The 22290-nt window shown below is 33.1% G+C and overlaps 1 protein-coding gene across 1 annotated transcript in view; it reads right to left on the bottom strand.

Annotated features, from left to right (window-relative positions):
• Positions 1–22290, bottom strand: part of LOC123694586 — a 185414-nt gene that overhangs the window by 68695 nt on the left and 94429 nt on the right. Inside the window, exon 3 of the mRNA XM_045640053.1 lies at positions 7192–7570. Within this exon, the coding sequence (XP_045496009.1) occupies positions 7192–7570 (379 nt within the window). The remainder of the gene's footprint in view (positions 1–7191; positions 7571–22290) is intronic.

The following is a 22290-nucleotide window of genomic DNA, read 5'->3' as shown; positions in this document are numbered from 1 at the left end:
TAACTAGCGGTCCGCCCCGGCTTCGCCTCTGCTACATATTTCGCAAAAAAAAAGTAGCCTATGTCCTTTCTCGGGTATCAAAATATATCCATACCAAATTTCATGCAAATTGGTTCAGTAGTTTAGGCGTGATTGAGTAACAGACAGACAAACAGAGTTAATACTTTCGCATTTATAATATTAGTAGGGATATAGAGTTGGGTTGTCACTAATGGAATAATTAAAAATATATTATGATTTTTTTTTGTTTCATCATACATTTTTTACCCGTGTCACTTGCATGCGGATATTTGTATAATGTTTGCGTTCATGTATAAAAAAAAAAACATTCACAAAAGTCGCCCTACACTTGTAGGGTTGCATATTCGTGCGAATGTGAATTACTAGTATTAAAGCAAGAAGAATCTATGACGAAAAATAAATTATACTTCAATTGCCTTTTATTGAACTTGGTCAATGAAATATACAGTGGTTTATATAAACAATAGTTATAATAGGTAAATGAGAGCATAGCCGGAGGAAATCTGAGGGGATAGTTAACTGAGGGTATACAGGCGTCCCGTTTCACTCCAGATAGTAATAATAATACGTCAATGAAAGAAAGAAAGAAAGAAAGAAAAAAAGCTTTATTGCCAACAAAAACTTTGACTAGGTATCCGGAATTATAGGTAATCGGAACAGACTCAGCCATGCTGTGGGCTAACACCCGAACAGCGCTGATTTTCAGTCTGCCCGCGTATTTTACGAGGTCCTACCTTTATATAAATACTAATAATAAAATTACATTTAAAACTGTTCCTATCAATATATAAATAAAAAATTTATAAATACATCTACATATTGTGTACATATATGCATATAAATATTATAAAATAAACAATATTAATATACTTACATAGATATTTAAATAATTCAGATAGATAAGTGGGCACATATGATATATGTATATGGATGGGAATATTTGTAATCAGAAATTTTGTTTTACCTGAGTGTTGAGTCTGTTGCCTGTTTGTTCAAGAGTATCCTTTTGTATTTAGACTTGAATGAAACATAACACATACTAAGCTTTGCAATTTCTCAATGCATATTCTCAATGCATATTTCGTAACTCTATAGCTAGAGAATAGAAATAAGGAAATAGTAATTTTTGGAACGAAGTTCCTTATCGCGCGTTGTGAAAGGGGGCTAGACAGAAAAAATTCTCACGAAAAGTTGTAGCGACACTTTTTGCTAGAGATGCACCGAATATTCGGTTCCTATCCGGTATCCGGCGTATCCGGCCCTTTTTTACTATCCGGCCGGATACCGGATGGTAATGTACTATCAGGCCGGATACCGGATAGTAAAATTGGTAGATTTTATAAATAGAATCGAAATAAAGACAGTTGTAATTGAAGCTTTTTATTATTTTTTACGAAATTTTTTTTCACTGACACGATAAAAGTGTCTCTACCAAGAACTGTGACCGCGCGAACGTTCACTACGAAACAAGTCAAAACCTGCACTGCACAGGCGGCGTGCCGGTGCGCGATACGCACCTACGAAACTCAAAATGCCGTCGGCCGAATATTCGGCGGCCGGATACCGAACATTCGGCTGGTGGTCAGGCCGAACATCCGGTATCCGGTATCCGGTTAAACAACTATTCGTTGCATCTCTACTTTTTGCGATTGAAAGAAAGTCAGTTTTTAGTAACTTCGTTCCATCCGGGTGTCCCTTGACACCTCACAAAACTTTTTTGTTCAAAGGTAATATGCCGTTTTCTGATCATTTCACATTAAATCATATTATTATCTACCTACTAGATTTCCGCCCGCGGCTTCGCCCGCGTTTGCAAAGGAAAACCCGCATAGTTCCCGTTCCCGTGGGATTTCCGGGATAAAAACTATCCTATGTGTTAATCCAAGTTAAGTCTATATGTGTGCTAAATTTCATTGTAATCGGTTCAGTAGTTTTTACGTGAAAGAGTAACAAAAATCCATACATCCATACAAACTTTCGCCTATATAATATATATTAGAATATTAGATATTAGATATATTAGATGTTCATTTCTATTAGAAACTAAACCCAGGAATAACTCGTTTTAGTGTTCAACATAAATCAATGTTGCTAGGGCAATCACCATTCGGACTTATGATCAATCTTAAGCATATAGGATAATAATATTATTCACAGAATATGTTTAAGCAACACTTTTTCGTATAAAATGGGAAAAAATTGCCATCTAAAATATTATGTTGTAAAAAAAATACAAACCACAGACATGTTCCCGAATATAAATTATGATTGAAGGTACTACAAACGCAAAAATCGAGTAATGTATTTACGTGTATTGTTCGAGAATAGACCTTATTGGTATTGTAGTACAGTCTATAATGCTTTGAAGAAGTTAGTAATATGATGATACAGAATCATGTTGTTTGTCAAACCAAAATGTGCTTTATTGTGTGTAAAAAAACAAGAAATTGTAATGGCCTGTGTGATATCTGAAGAAATAATCATTTCATTTATGACGTAGTTATGTGAAAATGTTTTCTTTCATATCTACAATCTACATATTATATTATTGTAAGTAGAGTAAGATTTTTACCATTATTTTTTATATTCTTAATATATATAAATCTCGTGTCACAATGTTTGTCCTCAATGGACTCCTAAACCACTTAACCGATTATAATAAAATTCGCACACCATGTGCAGTTCGATCCTACTTGAGAGATAGGATAGTTTAAATCTCAAATCGTTTTAGAGAAAGCGGGCAAAGCCGCGGGCGGTAAGCTAGTTTGATATAAATAACTGGAAATTCATGTCTCTAAATGATATTCAATGTTATATCATTTTAAACGATGGAACGATCAACGTACAGGTAGTGTGACCTAGACGAATTGGTCTATATTTTAAAATTAGATAAAAAAGTCGTTCAGGAATACTAAAAACATTTTTATCCAACAAAGTAATTTCTCCCCTAATCTTATAATAACTACTTTGATTATATTTCTAATGTCATTCTAATAATTCTTGGGGGCGTATGTAGGTAAATATTATTATGGGTATTTGTATTTTACCCGCGTACTGTCACGGGGCCGTTAAATTTGCGAAGGAATGAATTCCAAAACTTAAAGAATTAAATTGCTTCAGGAATCTTCCTTAGTGCTGGGATATAATATATCTTATAATATTATAATAGCTATGGGTGATATTATCACCCATAGCTATTAATAAGATAAAATATTCTAGACCATGTTCTCTTATTTGTAGAAAGTTTAACACATGACTCTAGAATCTATTAATGAAACATATATGAAATGTGGTATATACAATATACATATCTGTTTTATCCCATCAACCTATATAAGGTTACGATCACAAATCACAAATTTACAAATAAACTTAGTACATAATATGTACAGACAGACAGAGTTACTTTCGCATTTATAATATTATTATAAATGCGAAAGTAACTCTGTCTGTCTGTCTGTTACTCAATCACGCCTTAACTACTGAACCAATTTGCATGAAATTTGGAATAGAGATATTTTGATACCCGAGACCTTTCTCGGGGATAGGTTTTATCCCGGAAATCCCACGGGAACGGGAACTATGCGGGTTTTTCTTTGCCTGCGCGGGCGAAGCTGCGGGTGGAAAGCTAGTATTTTATATATACACCAGAAAAATACGTCAAAAAATATTTTACTGAGAGAGGTAGAGGCAAAAATAAGTGTAGGTCGCATTATGTCCGCTACTACTACTAGTAGCAGTACTACTACTACATCCTTAATCCAACAAAATAGTTAACAGTACATCGCTTTTCCTCATTATACAAAGCTCGCATTAATCATTCACGAATAAGCTTAACACAGAATACAGGGCGAGTACAGAAATACTCTAAAGTGACATTCTCTTAATCCATTTGATGGAATGCGAAGGTCGAAATCATCCATCACTCCAAATCGGACGGATCAGGGTCAATCAGGTTGAAGAATTAACTTATTTGACGACTCAATCCATTTTCAGCCTTGTCACGGTGCAGCAAGGTTCTAAGTTATGTTATCAAATGTACAATTTAAGTAAATTGTAGGCTTTGATTTTATAAAAATTTAGGGTGATTTAAGAAAATTGTATCAATGCTTGTTTACAGACATTAACTTTGTGACGGATTTATTTATTTTTTTATTTTATGGTTCAATGATAAAAGTGTCTTCCTGATAGGTGCTTCTGCATCTGTGTTAAACGATCTTTATAATTACATATATTATATGTGTCGAACATCATCTGTGCTTTGTCAAACGCAACATTTCCTACAACCGAATTTGGTATTTTTGCACTGAAACGGTGCTAAGGAATAGTGTAATCATATCGACCTATCTGTAAGTTACGAAAGAATGCCACTAGTTGTATATTACGTTAACGCTTTTATTTTGAGTGTTGGTACGTGAAAAATCAATGACGGCTCTAAGCAGCCGAGAGTAGGCTTATAGAATAAGAAATGGGATTATGGATTTCATTGAATGACTATAGAAGATATTTGTATTGCAATCAGTTGCAATGCCGCGCTTACATTTACAATAACTTAAAATTATCTAAAAATCCAAAGCGAACATGAAAGGCAATAAATAAAAGGAAGTTATCACAGTTCCCGTTGCAACTGGTTTATTGGCAGCCGGAACACACATTTGGCTTGCTGGTACCGTTTCTTTATTTGGCAGGTAGATTGCAGGCAATGCTTGCCAACTAGGACGATGTACTGTAAGTTTACGGATACCGGACGGGATAAGTTTCAGCCTGTATGAGCTAGTTTATTTTATAGCTAGTTTTGAGTTTTTTTTTTTTTGAGTTTTGAGTTTGAGTTTTGAGTTGGCGAATAGCGTAAGGATATCTATACTAAAATTATTATAAAGCTGAAGAGTTTGTTTGGTTGTTTGAACGCGCTAACCTCGGGAACTACTGGTCCGATTTGAAAAATTCTTTCGGTGTTAGATAGCCCATTCGTCGAGGAAGGCTATAAGCTGTATATCATCACGCTAAGAGCAACAGGAGCGAAGCAATACGGGTAAAACCGCGGGGCACAGCTAGTGTGAGATAAAATCAGATGGTAGGCAGAATTGGGTCATGATACTAGGGCAGTTACCGCACCTTCATAGACAGACGTTAAAGTGGTTTGTGGAATATTTACAGTATGTTAACGGTTTGTTAGATGAGAGTACCACAATGTGGGGCAGGCAAATCGAATGCGGTTTTAGTGCTGTAAATTGCATTAAAGTGTGTAAGCTTCGCTTTCTGCAAAATGTAAAGAAGATGTTATGTTTTTCCGAGCCTGAGAAATGCCTCCTATTATTGGGACGTAGAAATACCTGAAAAATTACTTTGGAAATCTGGGATAATTAACCTTAAATACTAGTTTTTGTTCAGGAATTATAGTTAATTAAAGCCTTGATTCCTGATCTTGTGTGTCGATGGAAGTTGTAAATTACTTATCATTATCAGCAACAAAAGATTCTCTGTTATAAAAGACTTTGAGGGAAGATGGACGATATGAACGGACGATGGAATAGCTACTAATGTTAATTACTAATGTATCACAACTTTCGGATGACGGACGTTCGTTGAGTTTGGGAACTTTAAGTAATTAGTTTGTAGGCATAATTTAGTGCGCCATAAACCAATTAAAGATTGAAATAAAATCTGTGAAAAATTAACACTAATTTTTTAATTAATAATAATTCATCAGTGTTCTTACTTGGTTCTTACCGTATTTATACATGTCAGTGTTGAACAAACGGCAAGCGGGTGGAAAGCTAGTATAATATAAAGGCAGGCTTTCAAAATACGTGAATCTACGAACCACATACGAACTCACAATATTTCAGCGAACAGATTGATGAAATTATCAAACACAATTTTAATCTTGACAGTGAAACGAAACAAAAACATCATCCAATTATACGGTTGTGTATACAAAGATTAATGAAAACAGTTGATTTTAATTCTGAACCTCCTTTCATCGTTGAATTTGTGCTGTGAAAATTGAATTTTGGGCATCACAAAAATGTATAGAGAAGGTGATACTGTCTCTATTCAATGTTCTGCGATAATTAAGGTAAGGTCGTGCCTATAGCTACCGGTTCTTGTTGTATTGTGTTGCGGAATGTCTTTAGAAATGAACAAACTCTGTGTTTTGTCGTGAACATTGAATTAAACAAATTTCGGTACAATTATCGCGATGTTTTGGTGTTATATAGGCCTCATTACACATGACAATTACGTAAATACGTTGCAAATACAACACATGCCTATTTATCTCCTGAATTATTTTACACGTAACATTAGAATTTAACTTATTGTTTAAACATGTTTTTTGCATTCTGTGTTCATTTATTCTTTAAATGAAGAAAGGTATGCTGAATAAAGTACATACTAGTAAATATAATAAGATGCGGTCAGGTAGATGATCGGCTATATGTGTTTCCATCCAATTTTGTTGATTATTACTGGATAAGACCCACTTCATTACGTGCATAATCAAGGAGCCGATAATAATACTTCAAAGTCTTCAATTAATTCAAGTCAAATTCAACACGTTTCAATTTAGATACCTACATCTTTTTACCAAGGCTTGCATTGGATCAAAGCACTTGACCCTGACCGTTTACTCCCTATTCAGGTGCCGTACCTTTATCTCCACAATTTTATACGAGTCACCTAACTACGTTCGTTTACGGTAAAAGCACACTGTCAGTTGTCACCAGTTCATTTGTCTTCATCGGGCTTTCCACATCCGTCCAAACGACGCGATTAGCGGTTCCTGCACGTTTGATGAAACGAGGGGATTAATTTAGACACAGATGATATTATTCATCGCGAACACGTTTTAGAGGGAATTATTACGTAATTTTAGAATCTGGTTGGATTTAATGCATGTGGATTATTATCCAGGATCCTGAAGAGGATCCAAGAGATTTTAAGTGACGGAAGAGCTAAATTGAGAATTTTTTCTTTTAGAAATCTAATTTTTATTCAATAGATATTGTTAACCGATGCTTTGATAGATATTTATGATTCGTTCATAAAGTTATCGGCAGTTTGAATTAGTAATCAAAAGATTTCTTCATTTCCAGATAATATTGGTGAAAAGATACATCAATCTTAAATCTAAAGTCTAAACTAATTTAAAAAATCCGTGAAACTCACCTAAAAACAACACTAGTTGCCTCCTTATCTAAACGCGCAGCGTCCACAGACCACCTCAGCGCTACAGCGCTTCTCCTCTCCAACGGACCGCTGACAACAACCGCTGAGAGAAATCTATGGAACCTCCCCTTACTCCGCACAGACCTTGCAGCTCTATAACGCGGCTTAAAATAATAATCACTTTTCGTCCTATAGTCACTAGGCCACTTAGTTCTAGAATGTTCGCGAATGTTTCTCGAACGTTTCGGGATGAAGTAGGGGGGAGTGTCACAAGGCTTGTCGGTGAAACTGGTTGGTGTGAAGTTGCCCCTGATGGAGCTGCCGATGAGCGAGTGTAGCACGTAATCTCGGAGAGCTGAATCTTCGAGTTGCAGGTGAACTGTAAAGAAAAAAAGAAAATTATAGGTTTTAATGCTGATAAACAGTTTTTAATTTAATATTGTCTGTCTGGTTTTCTATTATTCTGATTCGGGGCAATTCAGATACCTATAACCATAATAAAATTACGATATCATAACGAACGACCACAAAAAATGCTACGAAGATTTTCCATAGTATTTTGTATCCAACATGGTAGATACAATAGTCTAAACAAGTACTATATCTTATCTTATCTCTTAATATATATAAATCTCGTGTCACAATGTTTGTCCTCAATGGACTCCTTAACCACTAAACCGATTATAATAAAATTCGCACACCATGTGCAGTTCGATCCAACTTGAGAGGTAGGATAGTTTAAATCTCAAATCGTTTTAGAGAAAGCGGGCGAAGCCGCGGGCGGTAATCTCTTAATATATATAAATCACGTGTCACAATGTTTGTCCTCAATGGACTCCTTAACCACTAAACCGATTATAATAAAATTCGCACACCATGTGCAGTTCGATCCAACTTGAGAGATAGGATAGTTTAAATCTCAATTCGTTTTAGAGAAAGCGGGCGAAGCCGCGGGCGGTAAACTAGTAATATATATAAATCTCGTGTCACAATGTTTGTCCTCAATGGACTCCTAAACCGCTTAACCGATTATAATAAAATTTGCACACCATGTGCAGTTCGATCCAACTTGAGAGATAGGATAGTTTAAGGGGAGTCCTTTCAGCGAAGCGGAGTAAAATTGGTTTGCAAGATCAAATTTTTCATGTATTTGCAATTATATGACGCTTCTAGAAAAAATAATCAATACACTTCAAGATATTTCCTAAAAAGTGTGCTAATTTGTTACACAACCACGTGTATTTTGTTCGATCATATAAAATCATAAAAATAGGCTAAAATAAAGATCGAAAACGAATTATTTATTAATGAAATTTCTGATTTTGGAAATAATTTTTATATAAGGATATGTATTTTGATGTACTGCAGAAAACGTGCTAAATTTTGGTTTTCTACTGAAGCCCTGTAATTATTAAATACATATTATATCTCAGAACTTAACGTTGCCCAGCGTTTTCTTTACAAACCGCGCTGCCCGCTACCCCGCCAGTCCTGATCAGGCGCTTGCTAACGTAGGACCTGTGTCAAATTATCTCCGCTCGATTTTAAGTTTTGAGTAAAGATAAATTATTGAAAATGGGTAACAAAACAAACAAAATTCGGAAGAAAGCAGTGTCAGTATCACAAAAAAGGACAGGAAAAGAGAACTAGTATGTAAATTGAGTAATATGATAAAAACGTAGTTACTTGATGCCACAGAATAAAAATATCAGTTGGTCATAAAGTTTCACCTCGTATGCTTTTATTTCAAAACGATAAAAGCTGCGTTACTGTGAAATAAGAGTTTAGTTTATAATAATTTGTTTTATATATATAATACTAGTGGTCCGCCCCGGCTTCGCCCGTGGTACATATTTCGCAATAAAAGGTAGCCTATGCCTTTTCTCGGGTATCAAAATATCTCTATACCAAATTTCATGCAAATTGGTTCAGTAGTTTAGGCGTGATTGAGTAACAGACAGACAGACAGAGTTACGTTCGCATTTATAATATTAGTATGGATTATTATTACGTAATTGGTGTATTATTTGCATAATTTTGGGGTATAATTATTAATTACAGTTGTTTATTTTAAGGAAAAAAACAATAATGATTATTTGTTAAAAAATAATTGATAATAGTCAAATAATAATGATTATTGACTAATAATAATTATTAATCACTACAGTAAAAGTTCCTTATTGGCGGGGTATATGTTCCATAAAATATATGCCTCGAATACAGAAACCGTGAATACGGAATGGTAATTATTATATGGGATTATAGGTTCTACGTTATACGTTCCTAGGTGACGATTGAGATTTTTTTCGTGTCTCATTTTTTTTAGTTGACATTATAAATTTATAAACTAGGAAGAGTGCAGTAGACGTTACTCGATCACAATTATTTTTGTAACGAATGTGAAAGACGAAACCTATAAAACACGCAAAGCGGCTTTTACTATAAACGGAACTACATTTAAAAATATACTTTATTTATTGAGTTATAAGGTTGCTTCCATTCTGTTTATTTACATTCTCAAAAACATCAATCGCGGCAAAGGCGGCTTGCGACAAAGGCGGCTTGGGTCAAAGGCCTCGGCGATATCATTAATTAACAACATAATATTATGTACTTTAGGCTAACTTGTAATAAGATCTATTTTACTTTCTTATTAGTCCATTTGACAAGGATATTGTGTTAGATACCTATTGGAATAATTTTATTATTATGTATGTACTTATTAAATCCGCGAATAAAAAAATTTTTAGTCGCGAATATAGAAATTGGGTCGCATTTTTTTAATTCCCGAATAGTGAAAACGCGAATAAAGGAAGCGCGAATAAGGAACTTTTACTGTATAATAGATGATAATAGTTAGTTCATAATCATTGTTATTATAGTTCATTGAAAAGTTACATTTGGGGTTGCGTTTTTTAGGAGGACGCATTTTATTTTTTTGATGTGTAGGGGGGGTTAGTGTGAAGCTATCACCAAGTTTGTGGGGTCGCCACCCTTGTCCCACGGCCGCCATCTTAAAAATAGCGCTTAATATGGTTTTTATGATATATCTCTTAAACTATTAATCTGATAAAAAAAAATTGTCAACATTATTTGTTGCAAATTAAATTTTCTACAATTTTGGTCCAGTAACTTTTTGTCATAGAACTATAAATAAAAATGTTATGAGTGAAAATGTTCAGAAATTAGCGATATTTATATTTTTCAATAAAACTTTTTTTTTTATAATTTTACGAAGAAATAATATCAGACCATTTTTGTAGATTGTTGTAGTATTGTAGTTATATTGTAATACACGCGCTCTATACTATTCTAATATAATACTCTAAGCTTCTACTGGTAGCAGCAAGTAATATTTATTAGTTACACCAAGTACTTCCATAATTATGTTGTGCTAATTAATAAATTCCTAGTACCTACTTATCTCAGTTTATAAAGTTGTAAATGATTTCTTTATTTACTATTATATTTACAATCTGACACAAACACTTTTACATTGCTTACATAATAAAAATTGATCACAATTTACTTTTGATATAAGTATTTTACACTGTGGCATAGCGCTAACGTTACGAAAAACAAACGACGCGAGGAGCGCGAGGAGCGCGTGTCACGCGAACGGCCCCGCACACCTCACCTCCAATCTTGCCTCGCGTTGAAATACCTCGCGTTAAATCTCAAATCGTTTTAGAGAAAGCGGGCGAAGCCGCGGGCGGTAAGCTAGTGCTTATATAAAAACTAGTATTACTAGTAGAACAAATGATTTTACTAACGAATTAAGGCATTATATCTACAAGTATCAAAAGCATTATATCTCTCAGCTTCACACTCCAAGTACGCAACAATAGAAAAGGTTCGAATACCCATAATCAGTTCAACCTTAATTAACGCTATAGCCCTCAATATCAAGTACATTGAGGTCTGGGCTGGCCTCAAACTGTCTCACTGAACCAATTTCCGCGAGGATGTGGGTTAGCCCCGATAACGTCATGCCCTATGGGAAAAATTGAATCAAGATGGATGATCCTTGATTGTGCAGAATTTATTTGAGGTTATATTATATTGTGTTGTTTTATTCCCTTTGTAGTAAATTGCTTTATAGAAAGTTTAATTGTTACTTGATAATAGTTGTTTATCAAGGCAGTAATTTACGTAAGTTAAATACAAATTTTAAAGCGTACCTAAAATTTTATTAGGTACGCTTTAAAATGCTTGAACTAGGTATGTGAATTTCGCGAGTCAACTAACCGAGATCCTTTGATAGTATTTTTTTGTTTCGGAAAATTACACCAAGCCTAATTAGGTACCTACTTATTATTTTGTCTATCTGAGGTACAGTCGAAATTTTCTTTCATTTTCATTTATACAATTTTTTTTTCATTTAATAAAAACCTGTTAGTTCGACATTACAAATACATTTTATTTGTATGCATTGATTGGATTTTGTACCTAACTGGAATTTTTACTGGTTTTATATACTTCGGTATAAATCAACGTCATCATCACCGAAATCCATTTCACTTATTTTGATGTAAACATACTGCATGTTACAACACAAATTCGGTTTCTAAATATTATTAACCAGTATATTAATATTTCTATCACATCTTCGTCTTCGCTAAAGAGCTTAGAACTAAATCTTTATGAAATCTCTACAAACATTTATCTTTCAGTTTAAGCTCTTATATTAAAAACTAGCTTCCACCCGCGACTCCGTCCGCGCGGAAAATTTAAGATTAATTTTTTTTCTACGTATTTTTTCGGGATAAAAAGTATCCTATTTTATGCCCAGGATAATAAGGTATAATTATACCAAGTTTCATCGAAATCGAACCGTTAGTTTTCACGTGATGCCTTCATATACAGACAGACAGACAGACAGACAGACGGACAAAAAATTTTTTAATCAAATATTTGGGTTTGGTATCGATCCAGGAACACCCCCTGCTATTTATTTTTTCAATATTTTTAATGTACAGAATTGACCCTTCTACAGATTTATTATATGTATAGATGAGGTAAAGTTATTTTAAACACATTCCGCTTCAACTTTGTCTTAAAGTGGGAAAATATTCAATCATAATGGACTATGAAGTTTTAATATTATTTATATTTAATTTTTTTTATATTTTCGCAACGCTGAACGTTGTTAGCCGGATTACGATTGTATAGTATTTTATCTTCTCGGAAAGATTTGTTCCTTTTATTTTTATCTGTTTGTTGAGCAAGTTACTTGTCAATAGAAGTTGGAATTAATTTGGCATGCTTTAACATTATTTTAGGCATTAATAGGTATTTTTATTATATGTTCATAATATATGGGATAGTTCAATTCACAATTTAAACTATTTACAAATACAATAAATTTGGAGAGAAAAGATGGATATTAGTAAATAAAGTTTCGGCATCCTGATCCTGTTAGCCAGAAGTGAAACTTATTTGCCCATTACCCCATAAGGGGACACGGGACTACACTAACTACCAAACTTCATCAACTAATTAGACTGATTTAAAATTATTTCCAAGTCAACCTACACACCCATAAAAATTAAAAAGTCATCTAAACATATTTGTACCCTAGAGTTACATAGAAGGTGTTTTAAAATCAACCATAATATCATAGTACGAATACAGTACCTATCTACATCAAATAAATAATATTTTGTAGTTGTGGTAATGAAAAAACAGTAAAACAGTTTTTATCAGTAGAACTACAGTACAAACATTATAATGAAAAGTAATTACAGCTTAATAAAGTTCAAAAGTCGTTTGCATAACAAATCTGAATAATAAATTAATTTGTATAAATCCTAAGCTAATCATGAAAGATGTTTGACGAAAAAATACTATTCTAGTAGAAATTCTCTTATGCTAATATAAAAAGCTTTTACCAGAGAACTTCACAAAACGAAATAAGTTTTCATAATAATTCGGCGTGAGACAGAAAAGTTGAAGGATTTAAGGTATCAAGAGATTTGTAAGGTAAATGATTTTATAAGGGAATGTTTTCGGAATTTAATCCTTTCCAATCCTGAATATACAATTTGAGGAAACGAATTTATATAAGTTAAATGTTATGGACAACTATTTGATTTGATTTTTCATTTGATAGATTCAAATACATATGTTCTCTACAAGTGTTAACTCTTAAGAGAATCTATTTTTTAATGGGAGAGAAATTCTGTCTTTTCTTCATTTTTAATTCTCTAATTTATTTTATTGTAATTTAATCATGGAACAAAATTGATTAACTTCTTGTAGATGTTACAAGATTTTATTCGAGTTAGAAATAATAAATGTATTATTTTCCTTCTCTGCGTAATTTATATTATTTTTCCTTACAAGCTGACGTTGGCAAGAAATATTAGACTTCCTGGTAATGGATGGAGCCTTCTTAATGTATGGAAAATTGCTATTATAATATGTAGTGTCTATAAAAAAGGTGGATAATTAAATCGTAAATAGAAAACCGTTTGCTTTCTTTTATTTGTTGTAAATTTGTTTAAATTATGTTAAAAATAACCCCATTTGATAGAATTAAGTGGTTTCATATAAAAAATGAAATAACTTACGAGGGACGGAGCCGGTTTAATAAAATTAAATATAGATTTTTCAAACGCCGATCCCTCTCACCATTTTATTATTAAACGTATCACGTTCGCGTATAATTAGATAAAGGAAAATTCTTAATTACGAAAATTAATTCGCAGCTTCAAAAATCTTCTTTCATTTTGTGAACCCGATGCTTCAAGACATTAAGGCGTATATTTATCACTGACTAAAATGTCTATTCATTAAGGAAGACTAACGTGCTGTATTCAAGCGAAGCGCGAATTTCGCAGTTTTTATACCATTCATCAACTGAAAATAAGGCTTCAAGGTTTACTAAGAATGTCACTGATTGTACTTTATTTAATCTATACTTATAAATATTATAAAGCTGACGAGTTTGTTTGTTTGAACGCGCTGATCTCTGAAACTAATGGCCCGATTTGAAAAATTCTTTCTGTGTTAGATAGTCTATTTATTGAGGATGGCTATAGGCTATATTTCATCACGCTAAGACCAACAGGAGCGGAGTAATGCGGGTGAAACCGCGGGGAACAGCTAGTGTTTTTATAAAGCTCTAGCCCATAACATCGCTCCGATGGCGTGCGGGTTAATCCGGGATAAAGAAATGGAATATAAATATGGATTGATTCAATTCAATATTCAAAAATACTATTTCAAGTAAAAAAACCTTTTTTTTTAAGTTTTAGTGTATAAAAATATATTAGTTATGTGTGTTTTTAAAAGATGTAATTTTACTTCAGTCTCCCTATCGCCTCAAGGTCTTGCTCGATAAATGTTCCAACATCCATAAAATCAACGTCTCTAAATGTAATTACATTATATAGGATTAAAATTTAATTTACTGCTAAATTTTCTCGTTAAACATTTAATTACTGTGTGATTATGCGGGATTAAAGAAACGCTGTTTTGTGAAATGTGCCCCTTAATTTTCTTTGTTATAAGTAAGTTTGAAGAACTATTTTCGTAACCTTATAATATGATCGTATTATAATTAAATTAAAAAAAATAATTATATATTTCAGTCTTACATATTACAAGTTCAAGTATATTCGATATAAGACCGGAAGAGTACATAAAGAAATATCTATATGGAGTTTTTACAGCGAAATCGGATTTAATGGGTCCAACTGTCACTCCATCATTATTATCCGATAAAGGTCATCTAGAAAAAGTAACGCAGGAACCGAGAAACGCGACTACAGAGATGGATGAGTACGAAAACTATTTAACTAAAGAAGAATACGAAAAGCGAAAACTTAAAATGGACGTCACTTTAATATTAGAAAAGAAAAACAAAACTCTGCTGGACTTTGATAAAGATGAAATAGCAGTGGAAACGAGAAGGTTTGAAGAGATCCGAGATTTACCTGCAAATGTGAATTATCGTAGAGAAATATACTTTGATCCAACAGAGGCAAAGAAGTTTGCAAGGCAGAAGAATAAAATAGTACGTCTGATGGAGCAGTTTATATATGAGACGAGGTATAAATTGCCATATGTCCAGCTACTACAAACGAAGTATAGGCATACTCCACGATATAGGTTAGGGTTTTGTTTTGCGATATTGCAACATTTGAAGCAAGAACAGCGTGTTTTATACACGACAATGAAGAGATACATGGATAGTTTCCAGTCGTTATTCATTCATATAAAAATGTACGAGAAGATAGTAAGGCTTGATGTTGATATTAAAGATGTGATAGTTTATATAAAGAAACTGAATTGGGAACGAATGGAAATAGAGGATCCTGTTTATTTGGACCAGGTCAAGGATATTCAACAGTAATGTTAAAAAGTTGGTGGTTAAAATAATCTAATAGTTTAGGCATAATAATTCATGTACTGTAGGTACATATCTAAAATATTTGTTTTATTTATTAAAAGTGTAAAGAGGTAAGTTTTATTTTCTCAGATTAATTGTATGCTAGATTATTTCGAATTTAAAGGGTTATTGTCTTCCTTGTTCATCTCTCACTTACCGCGTCTTTAAAAATGGTAGGTAACTATATTTGTTTGTGATGTGGAGGAATCGTCATTCTGACGTATTGTAAAATATCATTTTAATGTCTCGAGATAATTAGGAAGCTAGAGAGGACATATATTACTTTTTACCGCCGTAAAAGATCTTAAGAATTGCCTAAAGTCGCGTATAATAACGCGGGTGAGACTGCGAGTGGAAAGCACTGCTAGTGTTTCCATAAATAGCTAATTTAAAAAGATTTCTTCCTTGATTTGTTCTAAGACGGCTGAAATGCATATCAAAGAGGTCAGGGTAATCTCGGTTACCTGTCAAAGTGTCAAAAGCAGTGAAACGTGTGAATTTTTACAAAGCAATTGTTGCGAAACCTTTAGAGAGATAAAGCTTTACAATCTCGCAAATGAGAATTTTATAGAAATGAGATGTGAAATTGTGAGTTTGATATTCTTTTACATATTTTTGAGCATTAAGGATAGGGAGATTAGGATATGATGTGGTTGTTGAAATGTTTCAAAAAAAAGAAATGAAATAAATATAAATAAAAACATGATATGGAGCCTTAAACTATTTTGTTCAACGCCCATACATCATGTAACGGACGTTCAAACTATTGAAAAAGCACTAACTATCTATTTTGTAGTTAATGGAAATAGAAAAACTTGTCACCGTGGCCGGAAAAAACACAGACAATAGCTCAACAACAAATGTTTTTTTCATCCGTGTTCATTTATTCAACGTTGGCAACACTCCAAATAGTCTGGCAACACTGAAGTGTAGTTCGAAATTTAAATACCGCTATCTTTGTAACGACGTTTTGAGTTTTAAGCGAAGTTTTAGGGACGTTAATTATTATCTATTAGTAGACATCGGATTATATGCATTTGCATATTTGCATATGCAAATGCATAAAACTCTCTAATTACGGCGTTAGTGCATATTTTAGCCTTTTTCCCCAATCGTGCATATTTCGTGCATAAATCTTTAAGTAGCGGGAGTTTTGATTGGTCGACTAACCTTTATTAGCCAATCAGAACGCTCAGCGAGTAAACAAACCCTATTTTGGCATGGTAAATTAATGGCAAAAAATTACAAAATGGGCTCCATTTTAAGTAAATTTTGAGCCATTCAAAATAGGGCTAGATTACCCTTTTGGGGCTAAAAACGTAAAACACGGGTTGAATTCCAAAAAAGGGCTAGATTTAGCCCGGAAAGGGTTAAGGTGGCAACACTGGGCTCGCGGGTGACAAACGTCACAAATTTGCGCTCAAAAATTTGGTAAAAATGCTTAATTGTATATTGGCACAAAAACTATACTCAATTTCAAGAAAATTTCAATGTTTTTGTACAATTTTTGATTTAAATATATAAAAATAATAAAGGTTTTTTTGATTTATATGTGCATATTTTAGGCATATCAGTCGTTTTTAGTGCATATTTCGGCCTTTTTTAGTGCATATTTGCATGCATATTTTGGCATTTTGTTAGTGCATAAAATCCGATGTCTAATTATTAGTGTTTTGAATTGAGTTGCTGGTGTGTGCTAGCAAGTTTGCGAGTTTGTCTCTATTTAATTTTGGTAAAAATGTTATATAAAGTTAAATAGGAGTTTACGAAGTTGCATACTGCTGCTACACACATTTTTAAAATTCAATACGAGTGGCATGAAATTCGTTATTAATTCACGCTAAAGTTGTGACCGTATTAAAAGTTCTATTTCACTTCGGATCTGGAAAAGGATCTAAATAATACCTATGTCCATTCCAGTTTAATAAAAAAAGTTCAGCAACTAAACCGCGAAAGAGTTAACAGTCTAAAACATATAATATTATGTATTTCTTTTGAAGTGAAACTCTTCGCGCGTTGAGAGTTAAATTACAATGTTGCGTCATGGCAATACCGTCACGACATGGAGAAAAGCGACGATTTTGGTATTTTGAATGTTGCCAAAGAAGTTTCACTTCTGACAAGTTCAGCACACTCTCTTTTTTCTATTTGCAAACTTTCTATGTCCCGACACATCTTTAATACGATATTTTATTATACCTTATTTTCTCCCAGGTTAATTACATAAACCCTTATCTAAGTTTTCACGCGCTTTCCTAATTTTTTCTCGGCACGCAATCTCTTTGTAGGGTACTAGAGCAAGTTTTGGCTGTATCTAAGTTAAAGGTTGTAGCGATTTGTTGGATCAGTTATTCAGGTATTAGAAACTGGTGTAAGTTATGAGTATGTGATTATTTTATATGTTTAAAGAAAATACGAGTATCTTGAAGTATGGGTATTGAGTAGACTTATGCAGGGAAACAAGATGTTTATAAACAACGGTTCATTTAATAACAATCGAGTAGTTGTAATTATTATTCATTAAAAATTTAACTATTCCTAAGTATTCCTTTAAGGTTCGATACAAACAGACAGGTGGAAGCTAGGTCATATGGAATTGAAATTATAAACAACAGCTTATTATTCAACACAATAAAGTAAAGTGGCAGTACATATAGATGATTAATTATTATTGAAGTGAAACTTCTTTATCGGGGTTGGACAAAAATTTAGTGTAACATTTTTGCGTTACGCTGTAGGCGTGACATTTTTGCGTTACGCCGTAGGCGTGACATTTTTGCGTTACGCGCCAACTTTTTCTTATCCCTAAGTTTCACGCACACATTTTTTATCCTTGGGCTAGTAGTATTGCCCAAAAACCAGCCATATACAAAACTTAAGCTCAACATTCCCGCTTGAGCCTATAATTCATACAGCCCACAAATCATAACAGTTAACGTACCATAATGATCGACTCTTATAACTTTACGAGCAGTTATTATTTACGATTAACACGCTAAAGCTTATAAATTAGGCCCTATTTGAATAAGAAGTTGTTTGTTTAGCCCTACGGAACTTGTGGTAATGACCTAGTGAACCAGATTTATTTGGTTTTAGACGGTTGAATAAATAAAACCAGGTATAAAGCAGTTAAATTAAAATATGTATATACTATGTTTGTACTATGTAGTATTTATGTTTGTTATTTGTATGCGTTTTCTATGGAGGTAACATAAGATGCAAATGATTTAAATGTTTTATTGGAGTGAAACTTCTTAAGGCGCGTTGAGAGTAAAATTATATGGTCACGTCATGGCGATACCGTCACATTATGGAATAAGGCGACGATATTGGTATCTTTGAATCTTGCTAAAGAAGTTTCACTTTTGATCAAACTGCATATCTTTTAATGAAAAGAAAAACAATAATTAATCATTACTAAAACAGAATATACAGATGACAAATCGGCTAAACTATATACATAAATGCCCAACATAAAACATCCTATAAAATTTAAAAAATTCACAACAATACCTCACATAGTAACAAGAGTTAAAATTTTGTACATTTCTTTTCCCAGTTTTCAGTGAAATGTATGAATTTACAAGCAACATGCAGGCGTTGGCACCTGTGACACTATTTTTAGACTTTATGACATGGTTTAAACTCTGTTGTTCGGTTAAATATTTTAACACTGGTTTGATATTTTGTCTTCTGTTGCTATAAAAATATGTAGAGGTTTGCAATATATAAGTAACTAATCGTTGGATTATTCCGAATGTTCAGAGATTTTGTGTTAGATTACAAGGTAATTTTCTTTTTTAATCTACAATTGATCAGCCATTTCCTTATGCACTACGAAATAATTAAAACGTAAATCAGCATAATTAACAGTATCCCTAATAAATATAATCAGTAATCACACCTATAACTATAGTATACTATGATATAAAAATAGATGATCGCCTCCTTAGTAGGTACAGTCAGTGGTTGACGCATGAGCGTAGAGCCGAGGGTTCCTGGGTTCGATTCCTGGTGGAGAGAAAAAAATGTCTCGGTCTAGCAAGACACAGAATGCTGACCTACTTGTCCCTAAAGAAAATCGATTAGTGAATCATATGTATAATGTATCTGCCCCTTACCCCACTAGGAGACTTGACTGTTAACTGTAGATAATACTTTATTAACTATGTGATAAATTATATTGAAATATACACACGTAATAGTACAATGTCATATAACACAAGTAAATAGAATGTCAGAGCATGTAAAACAGTTGAATTCTATTCAGCCCGTCGTGACACCTACAGAATATCACAGTTGCGTTGCATTAGCTTACATGAAAATTTCATGGCACAAATTGTTTAAAGTTTCCATTCGTATTTCAGCTCCAACTTTGAGCGTATGTAAAGTGTTGGATGTAATTCAAATGTTTTTGTCAAGGTTTCCTCTGTGAAATCATTTCTCAAAAGCTAGTTGCATTCACGTAGGTACGTGGCTATTTATAATCCAAGTAAAAAGTACTGCATTAGTTTTAGTCATGATTTGTTCCAGAAATTTCTTCTAATATGGTAAGAATTATCGCTCTTTTTGTAACCAAAGCATATTGAATTTATTTTAACGACAATAAGCAAGACTTATTATTTAATTTTAGATATGGATATGGTGGTTATGAAACAGTCTCCTTACTATACATATTGACAAAGTTTGTTTGTTGTGTTGAGCCATTTATAAAGAGAAGAAGAAGCATAATATATACACATGCTGTAATGATAACATTTAGCAGCTGAAGTTACGTAAAAATACGTTCAAATAACCACTTACAAAGTCATACTAATTGCTAGTTAATAATTAAGCTCGTATCGAACTGCGCCTAACCGACACACCCATGCCGCGCCTCGGGCAAATTAACGAGTCACGATTAATAAAACATAATTTCTATTTTATTATTGAACCCGTGGAGGTGAACTACGAAATTGTAAATACGGTAATGAGGTACGTTTTGAACACGCGATTGGAAAACACGGAAGTATATTTTAAAGTTGATGAAAATCACGCATAAGAAGTAATTTGACAAAGTAAGCACAAAAAGCTTGCGGTAAAATTGTATACCTACGTAGCTGAATGAAACCCGTGGAGTTATATAATATGTACGCTTCTATCAAACAATAAATACCTACTTAAATATAAAAAAGTTAATATCATTAAATTTTGAGTTTGAGGTGATCAGTAAAGGTAAAAATTATATTATTAATCAAGTTCGTGTGTAGAAAGATCACATCTAAAAATAAATATTTGAGGTTTTTTATTTCTATAAATATTTATTTAATTCTAATCGATTTATTTAACCCGTAGAAGCCAAAGAAAACTTGACGTTGATAAGATGTAGCGAGTCGTGGCTGTAATCTGATAAGTGGGTCTATCCCGCTCTAGATACGTTCTAAGGAAATTGGCGGGAAATCCTTCATCCTTTCAATTGACTAGACACTAGACAGTATAATGCTTTTTTTCATACTATATTGTATAAATAAATTTATTTGTGAAGGCTTCAGATGCGCAATTTGTTTGAGGCGTGCGTTTAGTACCTGCGAAAAAATTTAAATAATACCTTTGACATATTAAAAGATGCTCTAATTTCATAGGTATATATAAGAGTATATAAAATATTTGACTTGTCATAACACAAAATATATGAAAAAAAGCTCTTAACAATTATCTCACAATGGAAAATAAGAAAATCCATTTCCAACAACAAGCTGTCAAAATATTTTTTAACAAAGAAATCGTTCACTGAACTCGTTAAACCAAAATCGATTAAAAGTTCTGACAATAAATTACGACAGTTTGAAACAAAGCCGAAAAAATTATTCCATCACGGGGAAATTATTAAATTTCATTAATGGAATTTTTACCGACATTTTTTTAAGTATGGCCAAAAGGAAGTACCTAGATATTAATTGTTTTTTTTTTGTTTTTTTGAAGTGAAACTGCACGTTGAGAGTAATTTTCAAGGTCACGTCATAGCAACCTTCACGTCATGGAGTAAGGCGACTATTTTGGTATCTTTGATCTCCAATCTTACCAAAGAAGTTTCACTTCTGACACGTGTGCTCGGCACACAAGCTCTTTTTTAAACTTACGGTGTGCAAAAATTATAAAACTAATAAGAATTAATGATTGTTGGTTACTTTTATAAGGTGGAACATAAATAATTTCAGGAATTCTTGGTTGCGTGCAATACTCGTGAGAAAGTTTAATTTTTATCAGCTTCTAAAATGAGCTTTTATAGGAATGGGTAAATAAACGTAAATGAATTCAATATTGAGTAAAGTAGTTTATGATATAAATTTTTGGTATGTCTATAAGTAGCATGAAAATTACTACATATGCACATATTTCATAGGCAGTTATTTTATCGTTTAGGATCGTTTGTAATCACATATATTATTATTACCCCCTGATCGCCTCATCAGTTATTGCGATTAATTTTCCAATGCTTCAAAAATGTACTACACTATCGAACAAAATCCTAAGTCCATTTTTAAGCCAATTCATGAACATATCAGTATCACTTATTTTAATCTAACCACTCCAGAGCATCAGATATGAATTTAAAGCCCATACATTTGGCTCCCAATTACATAAAACTATGGAGTTAATTTAGCACGACGTTGGCAACATTTTGCTGGCGGCAATCCAAATAACGACCGTTGTATCAAATGATG

Source organism: Colias croceus, chromosome 9, assembly GCF_905220415.1.
Source record: "Colias croceus chromosome 9, ilColCroc2.1".
NCBI lineage: Eukaryota > Metazoa > Arthropoda > Insecta > Lepidoptera > Pieridae > Colias > Colias croceus.
The sequence above is the reverse complement of the archived record's forward strand: the minus strand, read 5'-3'. Positions and strand labels throughout refer to the sequence as shown.